The sequence below is a fragment of the Equus quagga genome, chromosome 12 (assembly GCF_021613505.1).
Source record: "Equus quagga isolate Etosha38 chromosome 12, UCLA_HA_Equagga_1.0, whole genome shotgun sequence".
NCBI classification, from domain to species: Eukaryota; Metazoa; Chordata; class Mammalia; order Perissodactyla; family Equidae; genus Equus; species Equus quagga.
Window position 1 is genome coordinate 24,691,904 of NC_060278.1, and position 15,771 is coordinate 24,707,674.

The following is a 15,771-nucleotide window of genomic DNA, read 5'->3' on the forward strand; positions in this document are numbered from 1 at the left end:
TTCTGTCTGCCTGGCAAATAACCCAGAGACCCAACTGGGAACCACGCCACAGTTCACGCAGTTCTTTTTAAAGAATAACATGTAAATGTCACAAAGTAAAAATGAGACACTGGCGTTTTGGTTTCTCTATTTCCTGATCTGCTTTTTTTTCAAGTGGTTTTAAATGGACTTCAACCTAGACATTCAATAGGTATTTGTCGAATAAATGAAAGAAGCCCTCAGATTCAAAATTTTTGCTTCATGCGCTTCCACTGTTAGATAAGAGGAGTTCATGAATAGCAAAACTGTTCAATAATTACGTAGTTTATTTTTTTCTATTATGTTGGCTTTTAAAATGTTTCAAAGAAATAAGCCAAATTCGTGCATGTATTTCTCAAGTAATCTCTTATGGATGAGCTAATGCAACTATTTCAAAAGTGAGGCAGAAGAGACTGAAAATTAATTAGGGGTGCAGTTTACTCAAAAATATTTGAGCCATATTTTAGATCTACAATCTTGTTCTGTTTTTCTAGATGAAACCTTCTCTACATTGCTCTTCTAGTGTCTTACAGATTTTTAAATGAAGAAAAAAGAAAAGAACAAAACCATGAAAACATATGATAACGTTCTAGAGAAGAAAGTGAATCATTGTTATCATATATATTTTAAATCTTTTGCATCATCTTCTGGAAATATCTTTTTAGAACGTCAAATCAATGCACAGAAGGATAAAATGACATTTCTCTGAAGAAGAAATAGGACCACATACGCCATTATCATGATGGCACCTAAAACAAAACATAGCTAGATTACCGAGTTTGGGATTTTTCTACGTGTGCCCACCCCAACCCTCCCAACCCAAGAATGTCAAGAATTTGAACTCCCTGTTCTTAAGGTGAAAGGGCATTAACTCAAATGTTCATGAAGAAAAGAGGTGGCGAATCCTGAGACACTGGAACTACACAGCAAAACCTCCCAAGTTTAAGATGGCAAGAGATGATGATTTCCTTTGGTGCTTTAAAAGTGATCGAAAACAACACTCAAATTGTGGACCACGAATCAGGAGCCAGGAAGATCTCCATTTGCATCTCAATAATTCTCTACTCCTTTATTTCAACATTTAGCTTTAGGTTTAAAATATTTGCTAAGAAAGCAGAGAGGCGATTAACAGAGATTTTAAAATGTGTGCCATAGTTACACATTCTGTCAACAGAGTAAAAGGAAACTATACAGCATAAGTTACAAAACAGTTATTTCATGTCTCGCAAACATTCCAATAAATCCCTCCACTGTGGTGTTAGTCAGCAGCAGAAAAGAAAAGCAGAAATGAACTCGAGAGCCAGCCCAGTTCCTTTACGTCTTGCAGAGAACCACGAGGAACCCATCCGCGCGCGGTCCGCCTGTGAATCTCACCAGGGAATTCTTCCTGTTTCTCCTGCAGGAAGACGGTCTCCTCGAGGTACACAAGGAGGAGGGAACCGCAGCTCACTAGGGACCACAGAAGGGACTCCAGCCCCAGGCTGCCTTCCTCTGGGCTCCAAACAGAGCTCCAAGATGCTCCGTTTCCCACAGGAATAAATGATGACACTCTGGGGTCTGCATTATCTCCTAGTGAATTAACACGTTTGGGATTTGCTTTTTTTTTTAAGCTCTTTTTCTTAGATTAGCTAGACCTACCAGATTCTATAAGAGCTTGGCCACCACTTTGATACGATGGTATTTGGTTGTTTTAAAATATTCTCACTTGGTGATGAATTTTATATTATTATTCCAACAGACTGTATTAAAGGCAGTGGTCACTAACACAGAACACGACAGGAGCTAACAGCCAGGCGGCTCCCAGGCCCCGATCTGTCCGGCCTAAGTCGCTGACATGCAAGTTGGTAGCTCATACGCTGCTACCCTCATAGCACAGGCTGCAGGAGGAGTGAGAGAAAGGATAGATGCGGCTGTACCCTTAGAAGCTACTTAATAAATATCATCAAAAAACGAAATGGAAAAGAAGCCCTCCGGAGCACAGGCACCTTAGGTCAACTGAACATCATCTAGTTTATTCAACCAAAAATTGAGAGAGAAGGAAAATATTAAAACCAAAAAGCAATTCTTAACACTAGCCGTAAATAAATTTGTACAACAATTCAGTCTGTATAATAGAATGAAATAAATCTACATCTTTTCTTATTTTGGTGCTTTGAATTATACATACAAACAACAATTACAGGGACTTGTTTATACAGGGTGGAGGCCCAGGAAGGCTCTCTGACACCCTCCGCGGCAACTTACGAGTGTTAACATGGATTGCCCGGAACTGACAGACTTTCCTACACAGAGGCCCACAGCTTTGAACAAATGATTTGCCTATGACATTTTTTTTCCTTTTTTTTGTTTTTTCTTTTAATGCATCAACCAACTGCAGCCAGGGAAAGGAAATAAAACTGGCAGTTTGTCCATTTGGAATATCAGACTAGTTTCTTCTGAATTTCCACACTTAATTTCCCCCATATTCCTTAAAATTCTTGGCGTCCTTCATGCCTTTCTTACAGCTACCCAGATGCAACAAAGTCTTCTTCGAATGTACAGTATTTCTTACAATATAAGTTATATGCAATGTTCAGCATTTTTTTTTCACAGCACTAGAGAGACCCTGTTGAATAGGGAATATGAGTCTGAATGGCTTATTCACAAATGGGATCCAGATTCAGTGATGGAGAACACAGACACCCACAGTGAGCTCCTCTGCGAAAGTGGCAAACATCATTTTGTTTTCTGCCTTCAAAAACATATATCCATCGGTTGTCGGCTTCATGATTCTGCTCCTGCAAAAAAATGCACGTAGAAGGGGCCGGAGGGACTCTCGCCTGGACACCGTGAAGCATCAAGCAGGGCCTCTAACCCATGGCGGTGACCATACTGGAAGGATGGTGAGGTCCGAAGGAGAGGCTGGACGGCGGGTGCATCGGTGTCGGAGTGGTCAGCATGTGGCTGGAGTGGCTGAAGGGCGAGATGTGGCTGAGAGAAGACATGTGTCTGGAGAGAGCGGCTGGGTTGAAAGAGCTGCCCTTGGGGAAGTCCTCCAGCGTGTCATGCACCTTTTTGCACTTTTTGGATTTGCTAGACATTTTTCGGTTTCTGGTCTGGATGCCTTCCTTCTTCATAGTCAGGGGTCTGTTAATCTAAACAGAGATCAAGTTTTTTTTTTTTTACTTTTTTGCTGGCTCTGAAATGGTGCAGGCTTTCATACCCCAATATGGGTTCCTCTGACTGCCCCAGATCAGGGATCTGCTTGCAGGGGGCCCCTTCCTCCCACCTCTTCCTGCCTCCTTCCCAAGGATCCAGAGTCCTCAGGCTAGGTCTGTGGCGGGGTTCCGACTGTCAGCCCCTATCAGTTTCAGAAACCAAGAGACCAGAGGTAAGGTGTTCCAAGCAGGGATTATTAATTACCTTCCTCCTCACCACTCATTTGGGAAGAACTTTGCATTCCCCAGGACCATATTCTAGAGAGCCACTCCATAGGATTGTACTTCCATGATAACTAAATTATAAAAACTTGTCTTGTTTCATTAGAATTTCCTTAAACTATTTTAGGAGAATGGAGGCAATCGAGGAATCTTCAAGAGAGAAATAACACCATGTCTTCTCGTCTGAAACCTGTGTTGGGACTTTAAAAGCACTACCAAGGTAATCGATCTTAAGTGTGTAAGTCTACCTGCCTTCAGAAACGAGGCCTGCACCCCTCTTCAAATAACTTATGGTTGCCTCTCTCCTACTTGGCCTTTTCGCAGCGAGAGGTGCTGTAAAATCTTCCCCTGGAATTTGTATGTTCTGGGGTCATTTTCTAACACACATGTCTTTCCAAAAGATCATCTCTTGCCCATGTCTCAGAAGGGCAATGACTCAAAGTTGCAAATTTCTACCTAGTTCTGTCTATCCCCTTCTAACTAGACAAATAGCTAAACCACCGCGCAGCAAGCATTTAATAACCATTTATGGGGTACAAAGGACTGTGCTAGTCTGAAAGCATTCTCCTCCTAAATCCAAAGACCGGGAATGAACTAAAGAGACACAGGCCAGCGCCGACTCTCAGCATCACCAGTCTTCAGTCTCCGAGACAGTGCAGCATCTCCCTCCTCTTGAGAAGCCTCATTTGTTTTGTTTTTAAAATACATTTGCTTTGGGAGGGGCAAAATCAAGAGAGGGGACTTGACAAAACAAACAGACATCCCTCCCCACAAGGAGTCAGAATCAGATTAACCTCAACAGCAGACATCCGCCGTGGATAGGAACCAACACATCCGGCCACGTTCCCAGGGGAATGTGGCAAAGGGACTAAGAAGGGCATCTCGGGGTCTGGGTCATTTCTGGCTCCTTGGGGAAGAAGCATCTTCTCTCTCTAGGGTCCTCTAGGATGAAGAAAGAGAAGAGCCTCTCACAGCTCCAGGATCTACCCGCCTGCTCCAAAAGCTAGAAGATGACCGTTAAGGAAGAGAGAATCCAAAAGGCCGAGAGAGAGAGGCTGTTGACAATGCTTCTAGGAGCAGCAAACACAGCTGCCTGGAGCTGAGCTGGGAGAGGTCACCCTGGAGAGGGGGACAGAGCCCCACAGTGGAGCTGAGACCTGGTTTCCCCTGGTGCAGGAAAGCAACGTGAGCGACAGCAGAGGATCTAAAAGGTCGCTGCCAAAAGAACATTTCAGGGTTCCTTCTTCAAAGTTATAATCAAGATAAAGACGCAGCCTACAGAGGTGATAGGAATCTACTGTCACATCAAATCTTCCCCAAGATAATGTCTAGACACACAGTTCTTTAGGCTGATACCTAGATATACACAGCCGGGTATCTAAATATAATATCTAGTTACACAGATAGCCACCCAAACCCCGATAACTAGTCCCAACACCACCTGGACACACTGATACTGAGATAGCTAGTTATCGAAACACCTAGATAAGAAGAAAGGAACTAACTATGGCATACACGCGTAGGTACCTAGATAGGCCGCACAAAACACAACACCACGACGATGTTAACAGACTATTATCTCTTATTGTTAAATACATGTAAATCGCCTCCTTTTGTGAATTCTTACTCAACCAGAGAAGATAGAAAAACCACTCTTGGTGGTGAGCAAGGTTCTCTCTCCCGGCCCCTGGAGCCCAGTTGTGAAGTTGGCAGCTAATTAAGAATAAGGTGGAAGCGAGGAATGGAAAAGGTTCCTTGGGTTTTCTTTGATTTGATGAGAAACTCCTAGTCTCCAGAAATATTATTTTTAGATTGGACACAATTGAGATCATATCTCACCACGACTTGATGAGCTTATCTCATCAAATAGAGAAATTTATAGCTGGTTAATGTCCCATAATTCCTATACTTCTGTGGAAATAGGAAAGAAATACACACACACACAATCCATTACTTGGAATTGAACTTTGGCATATCCTAAAATGAGAAAGTGTTTCCTCCCCACTGGTCCCTGTTAGTCCTAACGCTACAGACCTCCCAGGATGGCCTTCTGCTAGTCTGAAACCGCTCGTGACTCCTCTCCAGCAGCCTCCTGTTCCCCTGCGCTACTTACTTGCTTCTTCTGAGTCACAGTTTCATCAAGTAAAACGGAAATAAGAATAATTTCTGCCCTGGCTACATCATGGGACTATTTGAGCCTCAAATGTAATCAAGTAACACGCAAGTTCTTTGAAAACTACAAAGTACAACCTCAAAATAATTTTATAGGCTGCGCGGATGACTAGGGTAGCTCATACACTCGACTGCCCCAAATCTTCCAAACTTTAATCACAAATCTGTTCATCTCCCCGGCAGTGAGCAAGTAAATTCCCCAAAGTGAAAATAGGACTTGGGTTTTGTCACTGATAAATGGATTTGTCCCACAGTCCGAAGATGTGAGGGACAATGACTGAAGGCAGGGAGACCCTAGTTCCATTAGTGCTGGGCCCTGCATGGGGACCACGTGAAGAGGGCATGACACCGAAGGGAGGGAGACAAGTTTCACAGGGTCCCTGAGAATCGCTGCAACTTATTCCCAAAAGAAAAAAAAGAATTGGGGTGCTGAGGTCACCATGAGACGTTCTCCTGTGACTCAAAAAAATCTAACGAGAGATGCTTCCTCCCCAGTTCCCAGGTATTCCCGAGTAAGACGAGTTGACTGCCAGAATGGCAGGAGCCCAAAGCTGTGCCTCTTCCCCGTTCAGCCCCAGACTTTGCCAAAGTCAGATTGGCAAAGACTTTAGGAGAATCAGACAGAGCTAAAGAGGAGAGAGAGACAGAGAGAGCGAGAAATGACGATTCTTCCTTTGGGATTAACACAAACTTCAGGCCAGAGCTGTTGCAGGAAAAAAAAAATTCCTGAAATTTTTTTTTAAGGTATTACAAAATGGGAGGACCCCAAATTAAAAGATTAGAAATGACACAGCTAAACCCAGGGGTCTGACTGGCAGTTGTCATCCTGCTAATGTGATGCAGAAGGAGAAAACACTACGTTTCTTTTCCCTAGTCTGGATAACCTCCGCCGCTTTCCCCAGTTCTCTGCTGGTTAGGACGAGGCCATCGGATGAAATCTCTCAGACATTTCATTTCAGGTCTTTCACACAAAGAATCCATTTCAAATTCACAGCACAAGTTAAGCCAAGACTTTTTACCCCTCAGTAACTGAATCGGCCCCTCCGTTTCAGGAATTCGTGTGCCATGCATTACAATTCTATTTACCTTTCTCTCGATCACTCTCTTTCTCTATTTTGCAAAAAGTGTAAGCCGCAAGGAAACATCAAAATAGAAATGGTGACTTTTTTTGTTTTCCAAGAGGAAGATTTTTCTCCCTTAAAAACTCAAACGAGGCCCACCATGCATATTGGATCTCTGCATTGCACATGGTGGTTCCCATACATACTAAGGGGGTTGAATCGTCCCGTCTTTAAACCTGACAGTCTCATCAAGGCCACCCTGTACAAACTAGTTTCCCACACTGGTCCTATGGCTTTGGTTATCTGAGGCCTGTTATTTGCCCCAAAAGAGGGCAACTGCAATCGAGAAGGGGACCTGGAAAGGGGGATGCTCTTTGTGGGCATCATCAGAAAGCAAGATGGTTCTAGCCGGTCCCCGAGACACTTACATTGTGCAGCTTGTAGTACAGCCCGCAGGCGTTGCAGACAGGATCCCCATTGGCATTTCTTCTCCAGAGAGTGGTAGTGGTGGTTTGACAGTTTGCACAGGACGTACCTGCCCTTCTCGCTGCCGACTGGGAGCAGGGAGAGAGAGAGCGCAAAACCAAAACAAACTTTAAACGTGTTTTCAGAACGACAGAGACAGACTTTTTTAAAAAAATGAAAAGAAATTATCATTGAAATCAAAACTAGCAAGTGGCCCACATGAAAGTAATAAAGATCCCAAAAGCTGCCTCAAGAAGAAAAAGATAGCCGATTGCCTGGCACAGGAGGGCATCAGACTGTAGTCAAGTGGTCAGGATGCAGCCTGCTCTTCCCTCAGGGAGAAGCCAGGAGGATCAGAAAGCTGATGCCAGCTCTCTGAAATAATGTTCCTCCTGTTCCCTTTCGACAAAGTTCACTGGATGTTAAATTGTTATAGGTCGCAATTTTGAATTGCCAAGAATATCAAGTCTCAGCAAGGCTATTGGCCATCATAATATGCTAACAGCAAAGGAAGAGCAAAAGCCAGCATCGTCACTGATAGATCCAAATAAAGAAACACCGGATTGCAAAGAGAACAGAGAGCGTCTGTGCACATGTGCGGCTTCCACTCAGGGGATGTATGACTTAGGAGGCACAGAGCAGGACATCCTAAGGGAACAGGACCCCAGCCAATTGGTAGTGGTCCTAAATTTACACAGCTTGCACTTTGGTCACTTCCAAATTTTGTCACTCCTGGTGACAGCCACCTCATTCTCTTTAGGTAGCTTCCAGTTAATGAGACAAAGTGGAAACAACAAGGAATTTTGTTTTTCAACAGCAACACTGGCCCCTCCTCCTGCTCGATCTCATTTCACCTTCTTGAAATTAGGTATTTTCTTTTTGCTGTTTGCAGAGCAGAATAGTCGCAAGTCAGATAGATGTCAGCCTCCACTTGAATTTTAATTATTTGATTGTGTCACTGCCTTCATTTCCTTTAAAAGGGAGATTTTTCTTTCACTTTTTGATGCACTTACATTGATAAGGGAGGGGACTGTTCTCTCTGTTCATACTTTTAAAAAAATTAAACTCAAAAACTTTTGAAAGACAATGGGGTTGAGTCACTTCTGACATACTCCTCTCTCACCTCCTCACCCCTCAAATCTAAAAAGAAAATTTGAACTGCAGAATCATTCCTGCTCCTGGACTCCAAAATATTGTCAAAGGCTAGAGAGGGAGAAAGAATTCAGCTGGTCTTTATCTGTGATCAGGAAAATTCTGGCACACTTATAAAAGCGTGGAACAGAAACTACAGCGATCACAGCGCACTTCTCCATCAATATTTTGTCAAGCAAGAAGTTGGGCCAAATATGCCAGATATGGAAAACCCAGTGGCAATTCTGAATTAACCAGACTGATTCCTTTCCTTTCAAGCCACGAAACAGTTCCACAGATATGCCCCTCCTTCCTACTGGCTTAAATAGCAGAGCTGTGGCCTTTTGTTTGTTTTTTTTTTTTTTTAGTAATTCTTTATTTTCTGTGTTCTAAGGAAGATTCCACTTTTCGGCTGTCCATTTTGAAAATAATTCACCACAGTCCAAGAATGCAGCCTCTAACCCCACCAACCTATGCCCACCTGCTTTATGAAACGTGATGATGTAAGACTTATAACTGTTTCCCTTGTACGCTCTTGGGAAGAAAATGATACATAACATCACTGCTTAATGATTTTGACAATTCTGTTATCATGTGATTATTATTATCTTCCTGTACTTTTTTTTTCTTTAAAAGAAATACTCGGATATAGTAGACTAATATCTATTCAGGGCCCGGATCTCCCAGCCCAACAGCTTGGAATGTGTACTACAAGCACAAAACGCCAGCCAGTAAAATGGGAGCTCCAGTGCCGAGACTCACAGGCAGCCCTTTGCAACATATTAACAGTAACAGAAATACAACCAGCTCAGACTTTATGCGAATTTACACAGAACCTCTAAAAGCCACACTGTTTGACTTCACTAGCAGGACACAAAGTAGGTTAATAAAGCAAGCTACTCAGTTAGTTGTCAGATGTGAAAATCCTGATGACACCAGGAAAAAAAATTCCATGGATCTTCCCTTTGGTCCTTTCTCCTATTTCCTGCATGAGTTTATTCAGTGTTAGATATGCATCTTACGGAAGAGCTAGCCACACGATGGCTGGGCGGTCCTCAGCGAATCTGCAAATGTGCAAAGCGAAAATAGCAAACCAGAGAGCCGGCGCCGGAGCGAAGGCATAGGAAATATAGGAAAGAAGAAAAAGAAAGTTCTAGGTATTCATAAGTCGAATACATCTGAGGCCTTTAAAAAAAAAAAAAAAAATCCTGAATGTGCCCTACGTGTCTCTCTGGAGCATATGAATTCTATGGAACTAAAAATATAAAACCACCCAGAACGGATGAGTAAGAAAGAAAAGATAGCTTAAAAAGTGACAGCCAATGAACTCCAGAATTAAAAGCAATTATTACTCAGAGTTCTAGAGATTTCTTAGGAAAGGTAAATGAAGACAGAATTATATAAAATGCAAGTGGAGCCCTCCTATGCAATGTGCCCAGACAGAAGAAACTCCAAGAAAATGTCAAACGTCTTCTTGCTCATGAACCAGGCTGCAGACGGTCACTGTGCTCCCTCTTTCTCCTTCTTTCCTCGTACAGTAAAAAGAAAGCCCAATTATAATGGTACCCTGCCTTGTTTTAACAAGAAAGTTTTTGTTATTAGTTTTCTTTCTTTTTTTTCCTTTTCTTTTTCTTTTCTTTTTTTTTTTTTTTTCTAAGGCCAGGTTTTGAGTGATTCAGAACATTCTTTTGTGGTGTGATCATATTCATTCTGTGCTAACACCTCCAGCCATTTTTTTTTAAAACTCGTCTTGTTCTGATACGTTCAAACATCTTGATGTTTAGGTTGGGGAAGCTGAGTCGTTGTTTATGAGTTATCTCCAGTGCTCAGATATCCGGCAGCTTTTTCCTAGGAAGTTAGCTTTGCACATGAGAGAAAGGAAAAAAAAAAAAATACCACAGTGCATGGGGACAAGTGGGGGGCAGGTTGAGAAAGTTGGAGAAGGGGGTAAAGAATAAAGCCTAGAGACTGAAGATTGTCAAAAATTAGTCCATGGACACATCCAACCCCAGAAAGTTTTTCCTTCTTCTAAAGAGGATGTGAAAGGTATTGAGTTGAATTAAAATATGATGGGGAAGACAATTCTTTAAAAAGAACACAGAGGATTTTCCCCCCTTTAAAATGTGATGGATGCTGCTTCATCCATTAATCTGCATGGGGAAATTCCCCTCCTCCCTTCTCTACTTGGTGAATGTCATCACCACAAAGAGCATTTTGATCTCTTGCCTGTGGTTAGAGTCATCATTTGCCAAGGCCGCTTTTAGTTGTCTGTTACAGACACTTGCTATTCAGTCTGGTCTGAGGTCCAAAGACAAGCTTACGTATGAGCCTCTCTTGCTAGTTTTCCTTATAAATGCTTGACAGTGCCAGTTTTCTCAAGTATTCCTAAGGGTCAAGAAATTTAAGAAAGAAAAATGGTGGCGGGGCGGGGAACTATCACCCTACCAATAATGGTTCAAAGAGAAAACAAGACTAAAAGCTAGGTGGGACCAAGAGGCAAGGCAGGAATCACACAATTTTTTCCCAGAGGAATTATCTGTGGAAAGTTCTCAATTCTGTTTTTTTTTTTTTTTCCTTTTTAAGATTGGCACCTGAACTAACATCTGTTGCCAATCTTCTTCTTTTTCTTCTGCTTCTTCCCAAAGCCCCCCAGGACTCTACTAGGCTCAGTGGTTGCCGCTTGTGAGAGCCAGTTAATTGGCCCCATCAATCTTAAAGCATTGGCACACAAGACTCATCCATGGCACTAGGACAGCACTGAGCCTGTCACCGAATGCTAGCATTCCCACCTATACATCAGGAACATGTTCCGGATGGTGCCTGGGACATTCCATCCTCATACTAAATTTCTCTGTCATCATCAATGCATCTTAAATCAGTTGTCCCATTAAAGCAATCATTCCACCAGCAAACACACTTCAGATTTGATAACCAAGAAGTCAACATCCTTAAAAAGGCAATAAGTGACTTAAGAAATATGAAGAGAAAAAAAGAGAGAGCGAGCTTTGCTGTATATATAATTTGGAAAAAGAAAAGAAAAAAAAAACTATCCCAAGCAAGCTGACATGATTTTGAGCTGTCCTGCCAATTTCCTGCAGAAAATGCTCCTTCCTGAAGAGAGGAAATTGAAGACGAAATGGTCCGTGTTGGAGCTGGGCTTCCCAAGGACAACTCACCAGCCTTCTCTTGGGTTTGATGAGGGGTCGGTTCTGTCCGTTCATTTTGTGGTAGAGCCCACAGGCATTGCAGAGGTAGTGCCCGGTGCCATCTCGTCGCCAGAGTGGGGTCGAGGTCGCCCCGCAGTTCACACACTCCCTGCCTTCTAGAAACAAGATTGCACATAAGTCACTTATGGGAGGAAAACACCCAGGGAAGCTGCCAGTGCTGGGAACTAGGGAGTGAAAGTAACGTGGAGAACTTTTTTTTCTCTCTTCCTTCTTTTGGGGAGCTTTCCCACTCCCACCTCCCTCGAAGGTGGCTCCCAAGTTGAAACGAGTTACTGTAGGGCTGTCTCATGGCCTCAGTCTCATTCCCGTCCACAGCCAGCTCCATCCCAAGAAGCGGGGCGTGAATAAACAGCAGCAGAACTTCTGCTGGTTCCGGGCCTGCCCGACTTGATGGGGAAGACCAAACCAAGCCAAGGAGGAAGGCAGATTTCAGCTCGAAATAGTTCCCTGAGAAAACTCTGAGCCCTGGACCATGGCGAAAGCAAAACATTCCATTCATTTCCCTCAAAGGAAAAACAAAGGTGACCCATTATCGTGGCTAGGTCTGTCTATACAAATCGATTAAATAATGAAGAGGAGGATGGGGAAAAAGGAAAGCATCATCAATGGCCAGATAGATAAACAGATAATAAAGAGACGAATAGATTGATCACTTGGCTGATTGATTTTAGTAGCCAGGGCATTCGATTTTACTTCCAATAATACTGTAAATGTCCCTGGCTGGCAAGTAATAGACGACGATCCCACAGGGTACGCTCACACCCCCATCATCTTTTTTCTGCCTAGAAAAGGCTCAGGTTTTCTACAGTTTCCCAGCCACTGGGACAGGGACTGAAGTGGACTCATGACCCCAGCCGGCCCAGGCCAGGGGTGTTACAGGGATGCACAGCACAGTCGTTAGCAAGGAACCTGGGGAGGGAGGAGGGGAGAGGAAGAGCAGCGTTGGGAGGGGCAGAGCCAGCGAGGAGCAGATCGGAGACCAGGGGCCTCTAGGTCGGCTCCTCAACCAGGCCTGCCTGCGTTGCTCTTTTTCCAACAAACAAACAAACAAAATAAACAGAAACCGGCCAGGCCGGGTTCGAGCAGCGTTCACTGCAGGGGCGGGCGGGTGACCTGACCCACCTCCGGAGGGGAGCTCCTGGCGACACCTCCAAATACCATCTGAGGACACGGGGGAGTTCGCTGGTGGTTTCTTTGCAACTTCGGTGCGGGGAGGAGGAGGGGGGCGGTTTATGGCAGAATCTGCCCAGTTCGTGGGGGGCCTCCTTCTCCCGGAGGCGCCGCCGCACCAGCTCGATGCTGACCGAGCCTGGATCCCAGGAGGAGCCCCCGCCCCGCCCGACCCAACCCTGCAGGAGCCAGTGGCTCCGCTGGAGCTGGTCCTCCCAGGAGGAGGGGCCAGAAAGGGTCTGGCTCTCTTTGGGGGTGCAGGAGGGAGGTTTTGGAGGATGCTGGGGAGAAAGAGAACCCCTAAATGTTGTTTGGTCTTGAGAGATTAATCAGCTAACCCCAAACTACCAGGAAGGCTAGGGTGGGGGAAGAGAACCTGGCAGGCCCTTGGGAATCTTAACCCCCTACAAGGAGGGAGAGGCTAGCATGGGGACCCCAAAACTGCTCAGCCTTTGGAAACCCCCAGTATGAAGGAATTGGGGGGTTGACCCCTGGGACCTACGCTGTTCTCCTGGGCTGGGTTCTGGGGGAGGAAAAGAACCTTTGGAAATGGAAGAGAGTTTTGCCTCCTCCAACACTAGAGTCCACGACGGTGCTGAGTAATTTTTGTGCACTTTACTTTTGCCAAAAAATTTTAAGGAGTTAAGAGAGATTTTGGTTTTTTGCTCCAAATTCAAAACAGGTTCTTAAGCCCGGGGTTTAGAGAGCTTTCCAAGAACCCCTGTGATTATCTACAAAAGCTGGCCCTGTGTGCCAGGAGCACTTTCTAGGGACCCAACAGCATTGCTCAGCCCTCAAAAAAGACTTTGGACTGAACTGCATCCAGACACCTTTGGCTGGGGTCAAAAGCCTGTGGGAGGTGGCTGGCTGGATGCGGGGGAGGCAAGAAGGAAGGAGGAAAGGGCGAGTGGGCGAGGAGGTGCCAGCAGCAGCCAAGCCTGGAGGCGGACAAGCCCGCAGATTCCATGCTCCAAGTGGGCACTGGGTCACCCCCTTGTGGGGGCAGCGACACTGGCCTCTGCTGGCTGGGGCTCCAGGCCCACCCCATCCTGCCAAGACAGGGGCCTCGCAGGTTCCCAGTCATTTTGTCCCTTTCCCACTTGGGCGTTGGCAGACGGCTGGCTGCGAGGGTGCGCTGGCTTCTTGCTCCCCTCAGCAGCAGCAGCAGCAGCAGCTTAGGTGGGAGTTGTGGCCGTGGCTATGACAGGCGCGGGGCTGGCTGGCCGCCCTGCTCCTGGGCACCCTGGGCTGGGGGATCTCCCAGCCTGACGCGATTAGTCTGATTTCCTTCCCTTTGTCAGGCGGTGGGGAGGATGACTGGCTTCCTTTTCAGAGGGCCCTTAAAAGCTGCAACGGCTGCCTCTGCAGCCAGGCCCTGCACACTGGAGCAATGTTTGGTCTAGATTCACTCCACAAGTCTGTGATTGCCTGGTGTGGCTTTTCTTATGTTTTCTCTTTCCTCCTTGTTGCCTCCAGTCTGTGACTTCAGCCAACAACCAATTTCCTACGGGAGGCCCTGACTGTCTCCCACTTTCTTTCCCTCTCCTCGCTTACTGCCTGGTGTGAGCTGCTCAGACAGACACCTCTCTCTTAGGTGACAAGAACCACAGAGCCGCTAGGCCTCTTGACGTTCAACAGCCGTTTTTCGAACACCCCTTCGTCTCCAACTGAAATCCTGAAATGGGCTGGACGGCAGGGGTAGGGAGCAGGGCGGGAGGTCATGTCCAGAGGGAAGTGGAGGGGGATGCCCAGGGTGAGAGGAGGTGGCAGAGCTAAGAAATGGCCCTTTGCAAAAAAGCCTCTGTCTTTTGTTTGCAAAGTTCTATCCCAGCACCGACAGCCCCGGGGCGTTAAAAAAGCTGTAGGTGCCCTTAACCACAGCTTCAACCGTTTCTCCTAAATGCGACAACCCTGTCTTCTCTGTCTCCTCCTTCAAGTGCGTTTGCAAAGAAGAGGTTAAAAAAAAAAAAATGCGACCGCTAAAACCAAGAGAATCCCCTCCTCAAGAATTCCCACCACTTCCACCCTCTTTACACAGAAGGTGGCTTGAAACTTCCCCTCCACCCTCCCACACTCCCAAAGTCCCGGCTCCCTGGTGCCCAGGTGTGCTGTTCTTGGTTTTTTTGACTGTGAGAAAGGAATAAGGAGGAGGAAGTAAAAAGCCAAATTTAAATAGTCACCTCTCCTCTCTCCCTCGCCCAAAAAATAAAATAGGTATGGAGGTGCTCCTGGTTCTGGCTTAGGGAAATGCAGCTCTTTCCCGAACCCGCCCCAAAAGTTCAGAGTCTTAAGAAAAGAGATGAGAGAAAAGACAAGACTAAACCAGAGGCAGAAGGTGTGCACAACAGAGGGGAAGAACTCAAACACGGAAATGAGGGCAGAGAAACCAGAGGCTTTTGGAAAAGTCACTGGGTCCCCTCCCCCCACACAAACCACCACACCGGCCTCAGATACCACGATCTGCCCCAAACTTTTAGCCCTACCAGAAAAGAGAACTTAAACAAAAATCCCATAACTACCTCAAAATGCACACCATCGCCCTCTCTGCAATCAGCCCTCAAGCCTGAATCTAATCCTGGTGTTTATGCAAAGCTGTACCCCCTTTCTCTGGAACCCTCCCCTCCAGGTCCAAACCCAGCCCCTGGCGAGGCAGCGTAGCCACTGTCCTCTGCCCGTTCTTTCTTCCTCTTGCTTTCTCTTTGCCTCCACCAGTTCGCCTGCCTCCCTTTCCCTCTGCCGACTTTCATGTACTGAACATGCAGGTCTGAGTTCTTCAGTCAGCCTAACCGCATCCGGACTCTATTAAAGTTCCTGGCGCGGGATAAACAATGCAACTGTCGCGGGCAGCAGCCTGAAAATAATTGGATTAGCTAAAACATATCAACTAAATAGAGACAGTCCTGCCCAGGCCGTCGGAGTGAATGTCACCCTGGAAAAAACCCTGAAAACTGATCTCATGGTCACTGGGCTCCCAGAGCCCTCCCTCGGAAGTTTTCTAAACCCGGGTTTTGCCAGCTCTGTTTCAAGGTTTCCACCACTTCTCTGTCTATAGAATCTCTGTAGAGGGAGAGAAAGAGGGAAGGCAGTGAAATGGTCCCGGCAGAGACA

General features: G+C 45.6%; 1 protein-coding gene across 5 annotated transcripts in view; it reads right to left on the reverse strand.

Annotated features, from left to right (window-relative positions):
• Window positions 1–1,060: 1,060 nt before the first annotated feature.
• Window positions 1,061–15,771, reverse strand: part of GATA3 (GATA binding protein 3) — a 29,132-nt gene continuing 14,421 nt past the window's right edge. For 3 of the 5 annotated variants that reach the window (XM_046678553.1, XM_046678554.1, XM_046678552.1), the window contains exons 4-6: window positions 11,443–11,588; window positions 7,099–7,224; window positions 1,061–3,152 (exon numbers count right to left, since the gene is read on the reverse strand). In XM_046678553.1, coding sequence (XP_046534509.1) covers window positions 2,868–3,152; window positions 7,099–7,224; window positions 11,443–11,588 — 557 coding nt within the window. In that variant the 3' untranslated portion in view covers window positions 1,061–2,867. The remainder of the gene's footprint in view (window positions 3,153–7,098; window positions 7,225–11,442; window positions 11,589–15,771) is intronic. The other 2 variants (XM_046678557.1, XM_046678556.1) reach the window with 1 other exon arrangement.